The sequence below is a fragment of the Abramis brama genome (assembly GCF_963993115.1).
Source record: "Abramis brama genome assembly, chromosome: 20".
Taxonomy (NCBI): domain Eukaryota; kingdom Metazoa; phylum Chordata; class Actinopteri; order Cypriniformes; family Leuciscidae; genus Abramis; species Abramis brama.
The window spans coordinates 10,408,191-10,421,575 of NC_139982.1; the positions used below are offsets into that span (position 1 = coordinate 10,408,191).

Here is a 13,385-nt window from a genome sequence, read left to right on the forward strand (position 1 = left end):
ACGAGTTGATACATACCTCTCTCGTCTCAGTGCGTGCACTCAATCGCTCTGTCGCGCGGCGACACTTTGATAGCACTTAGCCCAGTTCATTCATTAGGATCCAAACAGAGATGAAGTTAGAAGCGACCAAACACGTTTTCCTTATTTAAATACAATTACACGAGTAGTTACACGACCAAGTATGGTGACACAAAATAAAACGTGGCACTTTTCTAAGCGGGTAAAAAGGATAACTATGGAACATGGATGCAGAGAAACGACATGAAAAATTATTTCTTAATCTGCATGGTTTGAGAGGCGCACATGCACGACAATTTACCTTTATAATAGTACATATATATATATATATATATATATATACTTACTATACTATAGTACTATATACTTACATATTTTGAATATTTGGTTTTATTTCTTGTAGTTTTCACGGTGTCTGCGGTGTCTACTGAAAAGAGAGAGAGAGAGAGAGAGAGAGAGAGAGAGAGAGAGTACCAAAATGAACAAAAAAATATTTCTGTATGAAGCTTTATTTCATCAGACCAGTACAGCTATAAACCATACAAGAGTAAACAATATATTTTTACAACTACAATTTCAAAGGATTTTAGTTTTTACTTACTGAATACACACAACCACAGTGGTCTCTTCATTTTTTTTTTTCTTCATATTGACAGACAGAGGTACCATCTTGCACAGTTGCTGCACTGAATCTGGTGGGGGGAAATTGTGACAGTTAAACTTTGTATACTTTTATATTACATTTAACATATCAAGTTACAAATAAACTTTTCTAAATGTTTTCCATACTACAGAAATAACAAAGTAATATTATTTTCAACTTGAAAACATCTAATTAAAATATATGTAATCCAATATACAGTACAATAATAAAAATATTTGATCTGTATTTACTTGATACAAAGTACTACAGAACATTTGCTATAATGTTATTTTAAAGTGAACTGCATACTAATTACCTAATTATCTGCATACTACTAATTATTTAAGTAGTTTTAATAATTTAACACCTGAGATATGTCTAATAGCTAATTTATTAATATATATATATATATATATGGGGGGGGGGGGGGGGGGGTCTCCGTCCGATTCTGGACTTGAGACCCATCAACCGAGCGCTTCACAAGCGCGCGTTCAGAATGACAACTCTGAAGCAGATCCTGGCACAGGTTCGTCGACTGGTTCGCTTCAGTGGATTTAAAGGACGCGCACTTTCATATCCAGATAGTGCCGCGCCACAGGCGCTTTCTGAGATTTGCGTTCGAGGGCACAGCTTATCAGTACTCAGTACTCCCATTCGGATTGGCTCTAGGATTCGGATTGGCCCCCCGCACCTTTTCGAAGTTTGTAGACGCGGCGCTTTCTCCCCTCAGATCGAGCGGAATGCGAATCCTAAACTATCTGGACGACTGGCTGATTCTAGCCCACTCGAGGGAGGTGCTAATCGGTCATGTGGAAGCGTTGCTTCGCCACCTGGATACGATGGGACTGCGCGTAAACAAGCAGAAAAGTGTGTTCACACAGACTACAACTTTTCTGGGTGTGTGTTTGAATTCGGTGACGATGCGAGCCCATCTCTCCCGAGAGCGCATAGAGACAATATCATCGTCTCTACGTTGTTTCAGACCGGGCAGGTCCGTGTCACTGAGGGAGTTTCAGAGGCTTCTGGGACTGATGGCAGCAGCCTCATCAGTGTGTCATCTGGGTCTGCTGCATATGCGACCGCTACAGATCTGGCTGAAAACTCGAGTCCCTTCGAGGGCGTGGTCCTCCGGCCACAAGCGCATCATGGTTACCCACAGTTGCGTCCGCACTCTGGTACCGTGGAAAAACCCGGAGTTATTCAGCTCAGGAGTCCCTATGGGTATCGTGACGCGGCGCACCACGGTCTTGACGGATGCGTCAACCTCAGGTTGGGGAGCAGTATGCATGGGCATGCCTGTCTCAGGTCTGTGGTCAGAGCCACAGAAGAAGTGGCATATAAACCGCCTGGAATTGAAGCCTTTCGGCCGCAGTTGGAACAGCAGCATGTACTGATTCGGACCGACAACAAGTCTGTAGTCTCGTACATAAATCGCCAAGGCGGCGTGCACTCCAGAGCCCTATTCAAGCAGGCGGCGAGTCTCCTGTTGTGGGCAGACCGGCACTTTCTCTCCGTAAGAGCATCGCGCATTCCCGGTGTCTTGAATCGCGGGGCGGATATGCTATCGAGGAACGGGATTCCTCAAGGAGAGTGGAGGCTTCACCCTGGCTCGGTACAAATTATTTGGGATCGATTCGGGAGGGCAGAAGTCGATCTGTTCGCCACGAGCGAGAACACGCACTGTCAGGCGTTCTTCTCGCTGTTTTGCTCCCCTCTGGCGGGGGACGCTCTGACTTTGCGCTGGCCGAAAACCAGGCTTTACGCCTTTCCTCCGGTGAAGATTCTGCCTACGGTGTTATGCAAGATCAGGGAGGAGAAAGTGTCTGTGATCCTCATAGCCCCGAACTGGCCGAACCAGCCCTGGTTCGCGGACATGAGAGAATTATTGGTGGGCACGATATGGCACCCCAGCCCCGAGCTGTGGAACCTTCATGTGTGGCCACTGCGGGGACTCTGAGCGGGCGGGACACTCTGCATCAGCGAGTGCTGAGCACTATCTCTGAGGCGCGCACGCCGTCTACTAGACGTTTATACGCTTTGAAGTGGGGAGTTTTCTCTAAAGGGTGCCAGGATGTCAGTATCGACCCGGGGAGCTGTTCCGTGTCGGATATTCTGCGCTTCCTTCAGCTCAGGATGGATAACGGGAGTTTGCCGTCCACACTGAAGGTGTATGTGGCCGCTATTGCTGCGCTTCATTCCCCGGTCGACGGACAGTCGATCGGTAAACACGCTTTGATGATCAGTTTTCTCAATGGAGCTAGGAGATTATGCCCTTCGCGACCGCCTTCTGTGCCGCCGTGGGATTTAGCCCTGGTTCGGAGGGCTCTGTCTCTCCCGCCGTTCGAGCCACTTGCCTCGATTGTGATCAAGGAGCTTTCCCTGAAGACTGCTTTGCTTCTCGCTCTCGCTTCGGTGAAGCGCGTTGGTGACCTACAGGCTTTCTCGATAAGCGATGACTACATTCATTTTGGACCGGGAGACTGTAATGTCACTCTTAGGCCGAGACTAGGCTTCGTTCCGAAGTCCCTCAATACTCCGTTCAAGGCACAGGTTGTTTCCCTACCTGCCTTGTCTGCTGAACCGTCAGCCTCGCATGATGCTGACGCTCAGAGTGCTGTTTGCCCAGTCAGAGCTTTGCGGGTTTATATGAATTGCTCAGCCGCCTTTCGCCAGTCGGACCAGCTGTCCGTGTGCTTTGGTGGATGTAACAAGGGACGTGGGGTCTCAAAGCAGAGGCTTGCTCACTAGATTGTGGACGCTATTGTTCTGGCTTATGTTTGCCAGGGGGAAGAATGTCCCCTTAGCATCAATGCTCATTCGACGAGGGCATTCGCCTTTTCGTGGGCCTGGGCTAGAGGTATGTCTATACAGGACTTATGTTTTGCTGCTGGCTGGTCTTCTCAGAATACGTTCGCCAGGTTTTATAAGTTGGATGTACCCTCTGTGGGGTCGCAAGTACTGTCGGTGAGTTCAGGTTTTTCCCATGTGTAGCCCAGTAGTTACCGTTGCTAACTCTGTGCTTGGTTCACGGGTTGTCTCTTCACGGGTTGTCTCTCAGACAGAATGTGCTGTGCTTATGCAACTGTCACCGCTATGCTGTTGACACTGTATAAACCCTTTCTATTGCGTTGTGTCTGCGATTCAGTGCAGCCTTCCCCTATTTCATTTGCTTGGGAGATGCAAATTTGACAGGGTTTTAAAAAGCGCGCTATTGGCCCGCTTCAGCCTATCAGATGCCTGTATTCCTAGCAGCTCGGCTATTGGCTGTGGGTTCTGTCAGTCTCGAAGTAGTGTGGCTTCACTGCTCCCATGGCGGGATTTTATACAGTTCCCATATACGTCACACAACGTAATGTCGAAGTGACCGCCTTGAAAGGGAACGTCTCCGGTTACTTTCGTAACCTCGGTTCCCTGAAAGGCAGGGAAGAAAACAAAAGGCTTCGCGAAGAAATCGTCCATGTGAGGCAGCAGCTGGAACAGATGTCACTCAAACAGCGTTTAGGGCTACAGCGATTTACAGGTTCTGACAGTGACATCTGTTTCTACACCAGGTATGTAGAAATATTTAATTTAATAAAAACGCATTATACTTTAAGAACACTTTAAATATCTTGCATTTAAAGACTGATATTATACAGTGATCATACTATCTTTACTAATTATATTTAAAATAAAATAATATTTAATATTAAAGCACTTTTTAGGCTTAATGTCCATCGTGCAATAAAGAAGTACTCCAAATAAAGTTTAATTGTAATATTTATATCAGTAAGCTTCAAGCATTATGTCAGTAAATATCGATTTGTAGTATACTTAGTATGAAATAAATATATTTTAAAAACATTTTGGTTTATTTTTTTTTATTTTTTGCACTAGGGTGTCCAAACCACAAACAATGAAGATTAAATATAATCAGCATGTCAAATAGACCAGTGCAAGTCACTTCCTACTTCAGGTTCACCTCTGACCTGGTGTGCACTGTCAAAATAAGAATCTATAAATGTAATAATAAGTATGGTGCTAAATGCAAGAAATGTCCATGCTTTGACATTTTCACTATTTTCACATTTTCGATTTTGGCAGGTCATTGAACCATCACTGAGATTCATGGTTCGGGTAACCAGAGCAGGAACTGCAAACGTTGAATCTGAAAAGCAAAGTGCTTCCATGGTAGGTCTGTCGTCTGTGCTATTATGACCAAACTCTCCGGCTACAGAATTTATGCATCCTATCATATACTTGTTCAATACATGGTTGGACTTTTACTTTCTGAAGCCAGGATGTTCACCTTATGACCAACACTAGCACTTTTAGAATTGAATGTAGAATGAATGGAAATAAATTCCACACCATCAGATGTCTGTTGTTGTAACTGTACTGTACACCTACCAGTTTTGACAATTACATATACATATACATGTAATTGTGTTGTGATCTGTCAGTCCTTACAGGCAATAGATGAACTGTTCCTCTTCCTGAACTACCTTGCCCTTGGTCTGAAGCAGAGGGACCTAGCTGAGCGGTATGGGGTGCATCAGTCTACTGTAAGCAGAATCATTCTGACCTGGAGCAATTTTTTGTTCTCTGTTCTTGGTTCACAATGCATTTGGATGACTCGAGACAAAATTACGGAACACTTGCCTTCAGAGTTTGAAGACTACCCAGACACCACCACAATTCTGGACTGCACAGAGCTCCGTTGTCATACACCCTCCTCCCCTTTACTTCAGAGTGAGGTATGCTCAAACTATAAGTCCCACTGTACCCTGAAGGGAATGATTGGCATGGCCCCCCTGATATGGCAATGATGGTCAACAGAGGCTTCCTTGTGGATGACTGTGTGCCCTGCAAGGTGTACAGGCCTGCATTCCTCGCTGGGAGACCTCAGATGCCAAAGCACGAGGTCAGGGAGACTCAATCTATTGCACATCTCAGAGTGCACATTGAGCGCCTAATTCGTAGACTGAAGGAATTTAAATTATTTGATACTGTCATCCCCTTAAACATGTTTGGTAACATAAATCAGCGTTATGCAGTTGCATGCCTACTGTTAAATTATCAGAGTGGGTCACTTGTAAAAGCTTGGGCTAAGTAGAAGTGCCTCTTGTTTTTATCCTCTCTTAATCCTTGTAAATATATCTTAAACACGCCTCTAGATTTAATCTCTGTATATATAGCATTCATCTCATAGTTTAAAAAAAAAGAAGAAAAAAAAAAGTTTTTTTTAAATTATTTTTATTTGATTTGTTCATTGCAAACAACTGCAAGTCTGTAAATTTTCCCAATAAACCTGATTTGCAATGGGGGTTGAATAATTTCAATTGCAACTCTATGACATGGTGTTCCTTTGTGTCCATTTTCATGAACATACTTTATAGACAGTTAATTTCTATAAAGACTTTGTAGAAAGTATTTCTTTCTTTCTACTAAGTTCCACAACCACACATCATTTATTTATTATTGTCTACAAGTATAAAGTTGAATCAAATGTTGACAATTGATCCGAATTTGGATTATTTTTTTTATTTTTTTTTATGCAGAGATTTAATCGAGTTGTTTTGTGTAAAATTACAGTTATAAATGGTATTTTATTGACCGAAAATGACTGTTTTTACAAGAAGTTTATTTTCTGTTATTTTGTTTCATTTTTCTGGCACCCCCACTTTTCACAGTCTTGTACATCGGGTGACTGACAGCATTTGAACAGGATGGTTAAACTGGCAAGGGATGTTTTTCTCCTCTTTGCCTTACCGTGAGGCTCCAGTGCTCATGTTACAGTAACATGGACAGTAAATGTGCCACAGAGAACGATGGGAAGATGTCCAATGGATTATACTGGCAAAAGCAACAACAGTATTTGGGGAAACTCCTTAATAGAGAATACATGGAGATGTTATCTGTTATCACACTGAACTTCTCAAAATAGTTCATGGAGGTCTAAAATCTCCCATCACGTATTCAAAACCTTGTAGCATCTGAGGGTTTGGATCCTGAAGATGTTGGACATGCCCTAACATTTGTGCTTCAGCTATTCATCAGCTTCAGCTATTAACATCAGCTAGTTACCATAAGGGGGGTTTGAGCACACTCACACACCTTTGTGCCATTTCTGAAAACAGTTCCTGTTCAAATGAAGACACAAGTGAACGTCACAGCTTCTTTCCATGCACTGCTTTGCAATGAACACGCATGCGGCGACCAGCAGTGACAATATATCTGACATCGGAGGTCAGCTCAGCTCCTGGAACCGGCACATGGTCACTACTGGTGTGTTTTGGTGCTGTTTTCTGAGACACACCACAGAGCTCTCCAATGAGCTCTTCCATAAACTCCTTGTGCGTCATGTTGCCGTGTAGCTCCTTGTGCAATATGAAAGCGTTGGTGGCAGCAATGTCCAAGAAGTGTAGAAAGACTTTTCTGTACCACTTCATGGTTTTGTGCTGTGCAGTGTAGTACTGCAACAGCTGATCGGACAGGTCAACACCCGCCATGTGCTGGTTGTACGCGGACACAGGTGCAGGACATGGAAAAGTCTTTTTCCTCCATGTATCTTGTGCTTTCACTTTTCGTTGCACACAGTCTCCTTTATAGGCAGCATGGATGGTGGAGCAAACAGACACCTCTTGTTTGTCCATCCACTTCACACACACAAGAGGCCCATCCCGAATCCACCGGATGGATCCCCTGCTGGACTTTTTGGTCAGTGCATTAGATGAGCTCCATGGAAAGTCCTTCCTATAGTCTCTGTAAGTTCCACAAGCACCAAACTTCATAGCAAACAAGTCTGTTAAGAGCTTTGGACTTGTGTAGAAATCATCCATGTACACATGATACCCAGAGCCCAAAACTTTCTTGTCCAGGAGAGACATCACAGCATCATAAGAAAGCCCATGGCCTGTGGGAAAGATGTGATTGCCCATGTACACAGAGAGGTCCACAGTATATCCATTTGACGAGTCAGTAAGGACAAAACACTTGAAGCCCAGCTTTGTTGGCTTGGCTTTCATGAACCGTCTCATTCCTGCATTTGCTCTGCATGCCACCAGTCTTTCCTTCACAGTGACATTTCTTCTAGGATGATAGAAGGCTTTGCACGCAAGACGGATGGTGTCCATGAGGGGTTTGACCTTGAAAAGTCTGTCATGTTCAGCTGTGCCCCTCTTTTTGTCATTTTCCTTGTCTGCATCTGGGTGGCTCATGTGCAAATTCCATGAAATGGTGCGGTATCGGTCCCTAGACATGACTGTGGCGGGAAAGGGCACAGTAAAAATACTGTGCTGACGCCAGTAGTCAGCGACGGAGCTCATCTTCACCGTGGCCATGTAGAAAACGAGTCCAATGTAGCGGTACAGCTCGCCAACACTGACATCTGTCCAACTGTATTTGCGACCCTGTGCGAGTGCCCTGGCAGCCTGAGCGTTTGTGTTGTGGCAAAGATTTGACACGGCGCTCTCTGAGAAAAATAGTTTGAACAGACTCATAGGAGAGTGCGAGTCAGCAAGACTCAACTGCGGCCCAGGTTCCCGTGCCGGCAGGAATCTCCGAGGCTTTGGGGCCACGTCGACATCAGTCTCTTCTCTCCATGACAGAGTCTTCTTGGCTCTCTTTGCAACAGGTATCTGCTCACAGTCATTCTCACATCTGTGGGGGGAGAAAACAAAAGTGAGCATGCTGACAACAGGATCACAACAACATTATCCATTACTAATAGTGATATATTGCCCATTCATTAAAAAGCTTTTTAAAACCCACAATCACTTTGTATGTATTATTTCACAGTATGTTCTCAAAATTAATCTGTCAGTTGTAAAATATAAGATAATGTGCACATACTCGTTAAGATTCTCAACCGCGCTGAAAAATGAACGATGCTTTTGTGCCGTCCCTGTGTGAGGTGCACGTGAAGGAACCACATTCCTAAGAAAAGAAAAGGTACAAGCACAAATATTAGTGAACATTTGTTAGCTTAGGTTGTCCAAGGTGGCATACCAGTGTATGCATAAGTGATTGGCAATTAATGTATATGGCTGATATGGCTGATGCTTTACACCTGACGATGAGGCATCATTTAAACATTTACACCTAAGCAGATATTGGAGAAGGTGGCATACCAGAGCATGCATAAGTGATTGGCAATTAATGGATATATAGTCCTGTGCTTCATGCCTGTTGATGGGGCATCGACGACCTTATGTTATGCACGTTCAAAACATTTACACCTCAGCAGATACTGGAGAACACAGTTAAGCTCAGTTGATGAGCCAGTATTTTACAGTAAACACCGGTGTTCTGCTGAATAATACTACCTATCAGATTGTGCTACCAACACTATATTTGCATTAAGGGGAGGTAATAAAGCCTCAAACCAAATGAATATGATGTAAGCTAACCCAGAATCTGAATATTTAATTTTCTCTCTCTCCACATTATAGAAAATAAATGCTTGTTTTGTAAGACATACTATGAAAAGACCACAGGACAACACATTTCACCCATAATATTAAAAACAGGTAGATTTCAGTCTGGACAGGTCTGAAACAGCTATACGTGTAGGCAACTCTAATAACTAAAATAAGAATAAATGACTTACTCTTGAGAAAATGTGTCCTGCGCTGGATCAAAGCCCTCCTCAAAATGCAGGTCTTCATCGTCAAGGTATTCGTCGTCTTCGGACTCTGAAGAAAAAGTGAATTCTTCCTCACTGTCTATGGTCATCTGAAGAGCTTGCTCGCGTGCGTGACGTGCCATCTTGATGAAAGGTCAATAAAGCCAAACAAAAGTTTGCTGCCAATTTTATCCTATTGATAGGGGGCGTTTACCAGATTTCTCTAGCTAGCTTATGTCAGGTTATTACCATGTGAATGATTCGCACTGCCGGTGGGTGTGGCCAGACCGGGGCATAGAACTTTTTTTCAGGGGTGGCCAGTGATTTTATTGGTATGGCAAAAAACATGCATCTAACATCTTATAAAGCTTGTGGAATGGAACACACACGGATTTCGTGTAACTGCCTCTACAAAAATTCATCTATGCAATATTTTTTTTATTTTTTTTTTGTGTGTGGCATACATTTTCTTTCATAGACAAGGAGTCTCCGACACAAACGCGATCAATCCGTACAGTAAACGATCAATGGCTTATAATTGTCACTAAATATTGCAAAATAATGTTTGTTTGTTTTTTTTTTGTTTTTTTGTTTGTTTTGTTTTTTAAGTTATTAAATATGCTACAGCGTGCACAACATTAGTGTAGTCAACTGGGTGTTTATTGAAAGATCCATTGAAAGATTGAAAGATCATGCTAATTTCAGAGGGCTGGAAGGCCCTGCTCCGGTTGCGTGTTTTCATTGGTCAGAAATGGGCTGCTAGAGAGACACATCCGCCAATTGAAAGCTCTTAAATTTGAATCCCTTCCCATCGCCCGAACCACCAGTTGATTCTCCAACGCGCCTGTGTCTGACTTTCTCGCTCATGTGACAGATCACAATCATGCCAATAATATACTTTAATCTGGCAATTGCAATTCCGCAATTTTCTTACATATTATTGTGCACATTATATGAACTCTTTGTGAGAACGTGTATAAACATTTGAAGATCATACATCAGTATCAACACACAATAAAGTCCCTCAGGATTCAGTTTGAGTCCAGAATTTTGGCAAGCAGGCCTATATGCTTTGTGTTGTGTAAGAACTAGTTTACATTTAGTGAAAATTAAGCTTGTTGCAAGGGAGCAGGGTTTGTATACATTTTCCATTTCAAAATACTTTTTCACATTCAAATTATTTTTCAGCATTATGTTTGGCATATAGTACAGTCATCTTTATTTTCCTCCCCCATTGGTTTTCTCGAAGTGATAACATGTATGTGCTTACATGATGAGGAGAAACTTAAACACTTTATAGCCTCTATATATTCACCTCTGACAGGGGTGCCGGCGCTAAGGGGGGAAAAGTTAGGACAATTCTAAGGGCCCACACACGTTTGGGGCCCACAGAGATCAATTTTATTAATAGTAACAGTGTAATAGGGGGCCCAACATAGACATAATAAATACATAGATGCACTATTGGATAAGATGCACATAGATAAAATATTTGTTTTTGCCGATTTGTTTAATTTTTTCAATGGCGATCAATCGGGTTAAAGACAGAAAATGCTTTTTCCACAATAAGAAAATAGTATTTCATTTAATGTGAACATTTAATTATATCTCAGTATGGGGATCTTCACAATTCTTATCCAAGAATAAAAAGCCAAATACATGACAAGTCTGAGCTTTGACAATTCCTTATTAAAAATTAATAAGTCTAACTATCGAGATCACCCGTTTACTTGCATTTTTTTACAGTGCAGTCTTGCCCTCAGCAATATGGCGGACGTTTTGACGTATCGCAGCAAGTTTCCAAAGCGGCCATTAGGGCATCTATGCATTTATTATGTCTATGGGGCCCAACCTCATATTCTTTCATAGGGCCCAACATTGCTAACAGTCCTTTACATTTAGGCTCTTCAAGAACAATAAATGACAGTAATATGTGACTGTATACAGGGACTGCTTGTGTGTTTTCTTACAGAACGTTCTGCCTCTGACCTGTTTGCATTTGTGCCTTTGCTTTTCCTTGTTTTCTTAAAAGTTAGTCATTTTAAATGGTCTTTCTCCTTTACATCGGGCCATCCAGTTAATATTGTATGACCTAAAACACTTTTTATATACTAGGCTATAACATGTAGGCCTACAGCACATTTTTAACACACACTGTAGATCATAAAAAGATAAATGTCATTTTTGTTTTTAATAAACTAGTCAGTGAGAAATCCGATTGGCTGGTAATATTAGCAAAGTTAATAGGGACCGTTTCTTTAAAAAAATACTGCATCTAGTATACCCATTTCTTTTCACAAGAACAAAAGTAAGAACATGATAATATTTTGTTCTTAAGGCTCCACTTTTGATTATTCTTGTGTAAGACTGCCCTGCTGCTTTTTAAGACTGCTTCTTTCTGTTTTGTTATGTGCACATCACAAACCTAGACAAAACAAGAACCATGCCTTGGACACACTGGTACACTCGAACTCAAGACGTACACATACATTTGATCTTCTGACATCTCTTACTTGTTATTATATTTATTAATATACCGTATGGGGTTGATCTTTCAGTATTATGAATGGATGGCCTGCATTCTGGATGATTCTGCTTTATCTTGTATAAATATGACCCTTCTTCCTTAATAAAGTTTAGAATGTGATGGTACTACCATAGACTGTAAAAGGGTACTACACTGTCTGTGTCTTGATCATTGATCTCGCACTGATGCCACACATAACGGGGGTCGAGGCCTGTTTCCATCAGATGACTGACAGATGCTTCGAGGCTGCAGAGAGTCTACCTGAAAATAAATCTAACAGAAAATTATTGTCTTGGATCAGAATGCCCTCATATCCCCTGATGTTTTAAATTCCAAGAAACATATTTTTAGGGATTAAGTTGAAAAATTCCAAACAACTGAGACCCAACACAACTACATTTTTTATTGTTTTTGAGTGTTTAATTCAAAACGTTTTTACTTAGTTATCAGCTCTTCAGCTCCAGTGTCCTCATACTTTATAGTACTAATCCCAGTTAAACCTGCCTGTGTAATTCTGAACACCTTCATTGTCTTGATCTGATGTTTGTTTGGGCTAGAGCTGAACTTACACAGTCTGACCAAAATCCCAACATCTGTGCAAATATATCAAACATATAGTGCAAATGATATGACTATTTTATGAATTAGCATTCAATAGTGGCTAAATCATAATATAACAAACTTACAATAAGTGACCTGCTCTTTATCATATTAATTTAGCAGATGATTCTATCCAAGGCGACCTATGGAGAAATACAAGCGATACATCTTAAGGAGGCAATGGCATAAGAAATGCTTGCAATACAAAGTTTCAAACATTGTCCAGAAAAGTACAAGCTATAGAACAAGGGAAATATGAAACTGGGGGAAAATAAGTTGTTTTTTGAGTCACTTGCTGCCTTGCTTAAATGAGCAGCTCATTCAGATGAGCTTTTATTTACATGATCCTCATTCACATGCCGAAAACTGAGATGAATGACGAATAAGGATGAACAAATATGACGATTTACATTTTTATTTAGGTGATATGATGTACATCATCTTATGGAAAGGTTATATATTTATTATTAAAAGTAATACAAATTATTATTATTTTAAGGACATATCATCTGCTGGCCAGACATGAGTCACAGAGAGACTCGGAGCCTCCGGATGATGTTCGTGTGCTTCAAGCTGCCCAAAACAACATCTGTATGAAAGCCTCCTCACGGTCCTCACTGATGCTGATTTCATTAAAGTCTATTTCAGACTGTTTGCTGAATACACATATGAGGCGTTCAGGCTTTTATCAACCTTTACACTTAAACTATCCATCAAATTTACACGCGGCTTTCCGCCGTGGCTGATGCTCGCCTTGGATTTAATCTGACGAAGGCAAAATAAACATTTCATCAGCGGGTATTTTAGTTTCCAATGAAAGCTCAGAACCTCTGCTTGGTGTTCACTTTGTTTTGACTGCGCCAAACTATTTTACCACTCCAGTTTAGAACCAAATGTAAGAGAAGAAAACACACGCGTGAGGGGCTCGTGGACGCGCACAGACGCCGAGCGGGAAGGTTGAGTCTATAAGGTTCTCATGTGTTATTTAAGAG

General features: G+C 41.8%; 1 protein-coding gene across 1 annotated transcript; it reads right to left on the bottom strand.

The window, feature by feature from the left end:
- Positions 1-6,810: 6,810 nt before the first annotated feature.
- On the bottom strand, positions 6,811-9,409 carry LOC311070990 (piggyBac transposable element-derived protein 4-like; the record flags this gene model as incomplete). The annotated part of the gene is made up of 2 exons (XM_084095207.1): positions 6,811-8,302; positions 9,252-9,409. The coding sequence occupies 2 exons, from the start codon at positions 9,407-9,409 to the stop codon at positions 6,811-6,813; spliced, it is 1,650 nt and encodes a 549-aa protein (XP_083951333.1).
- Positions 9,410-13,385: the final 3,976 nt, after the last annotated feature.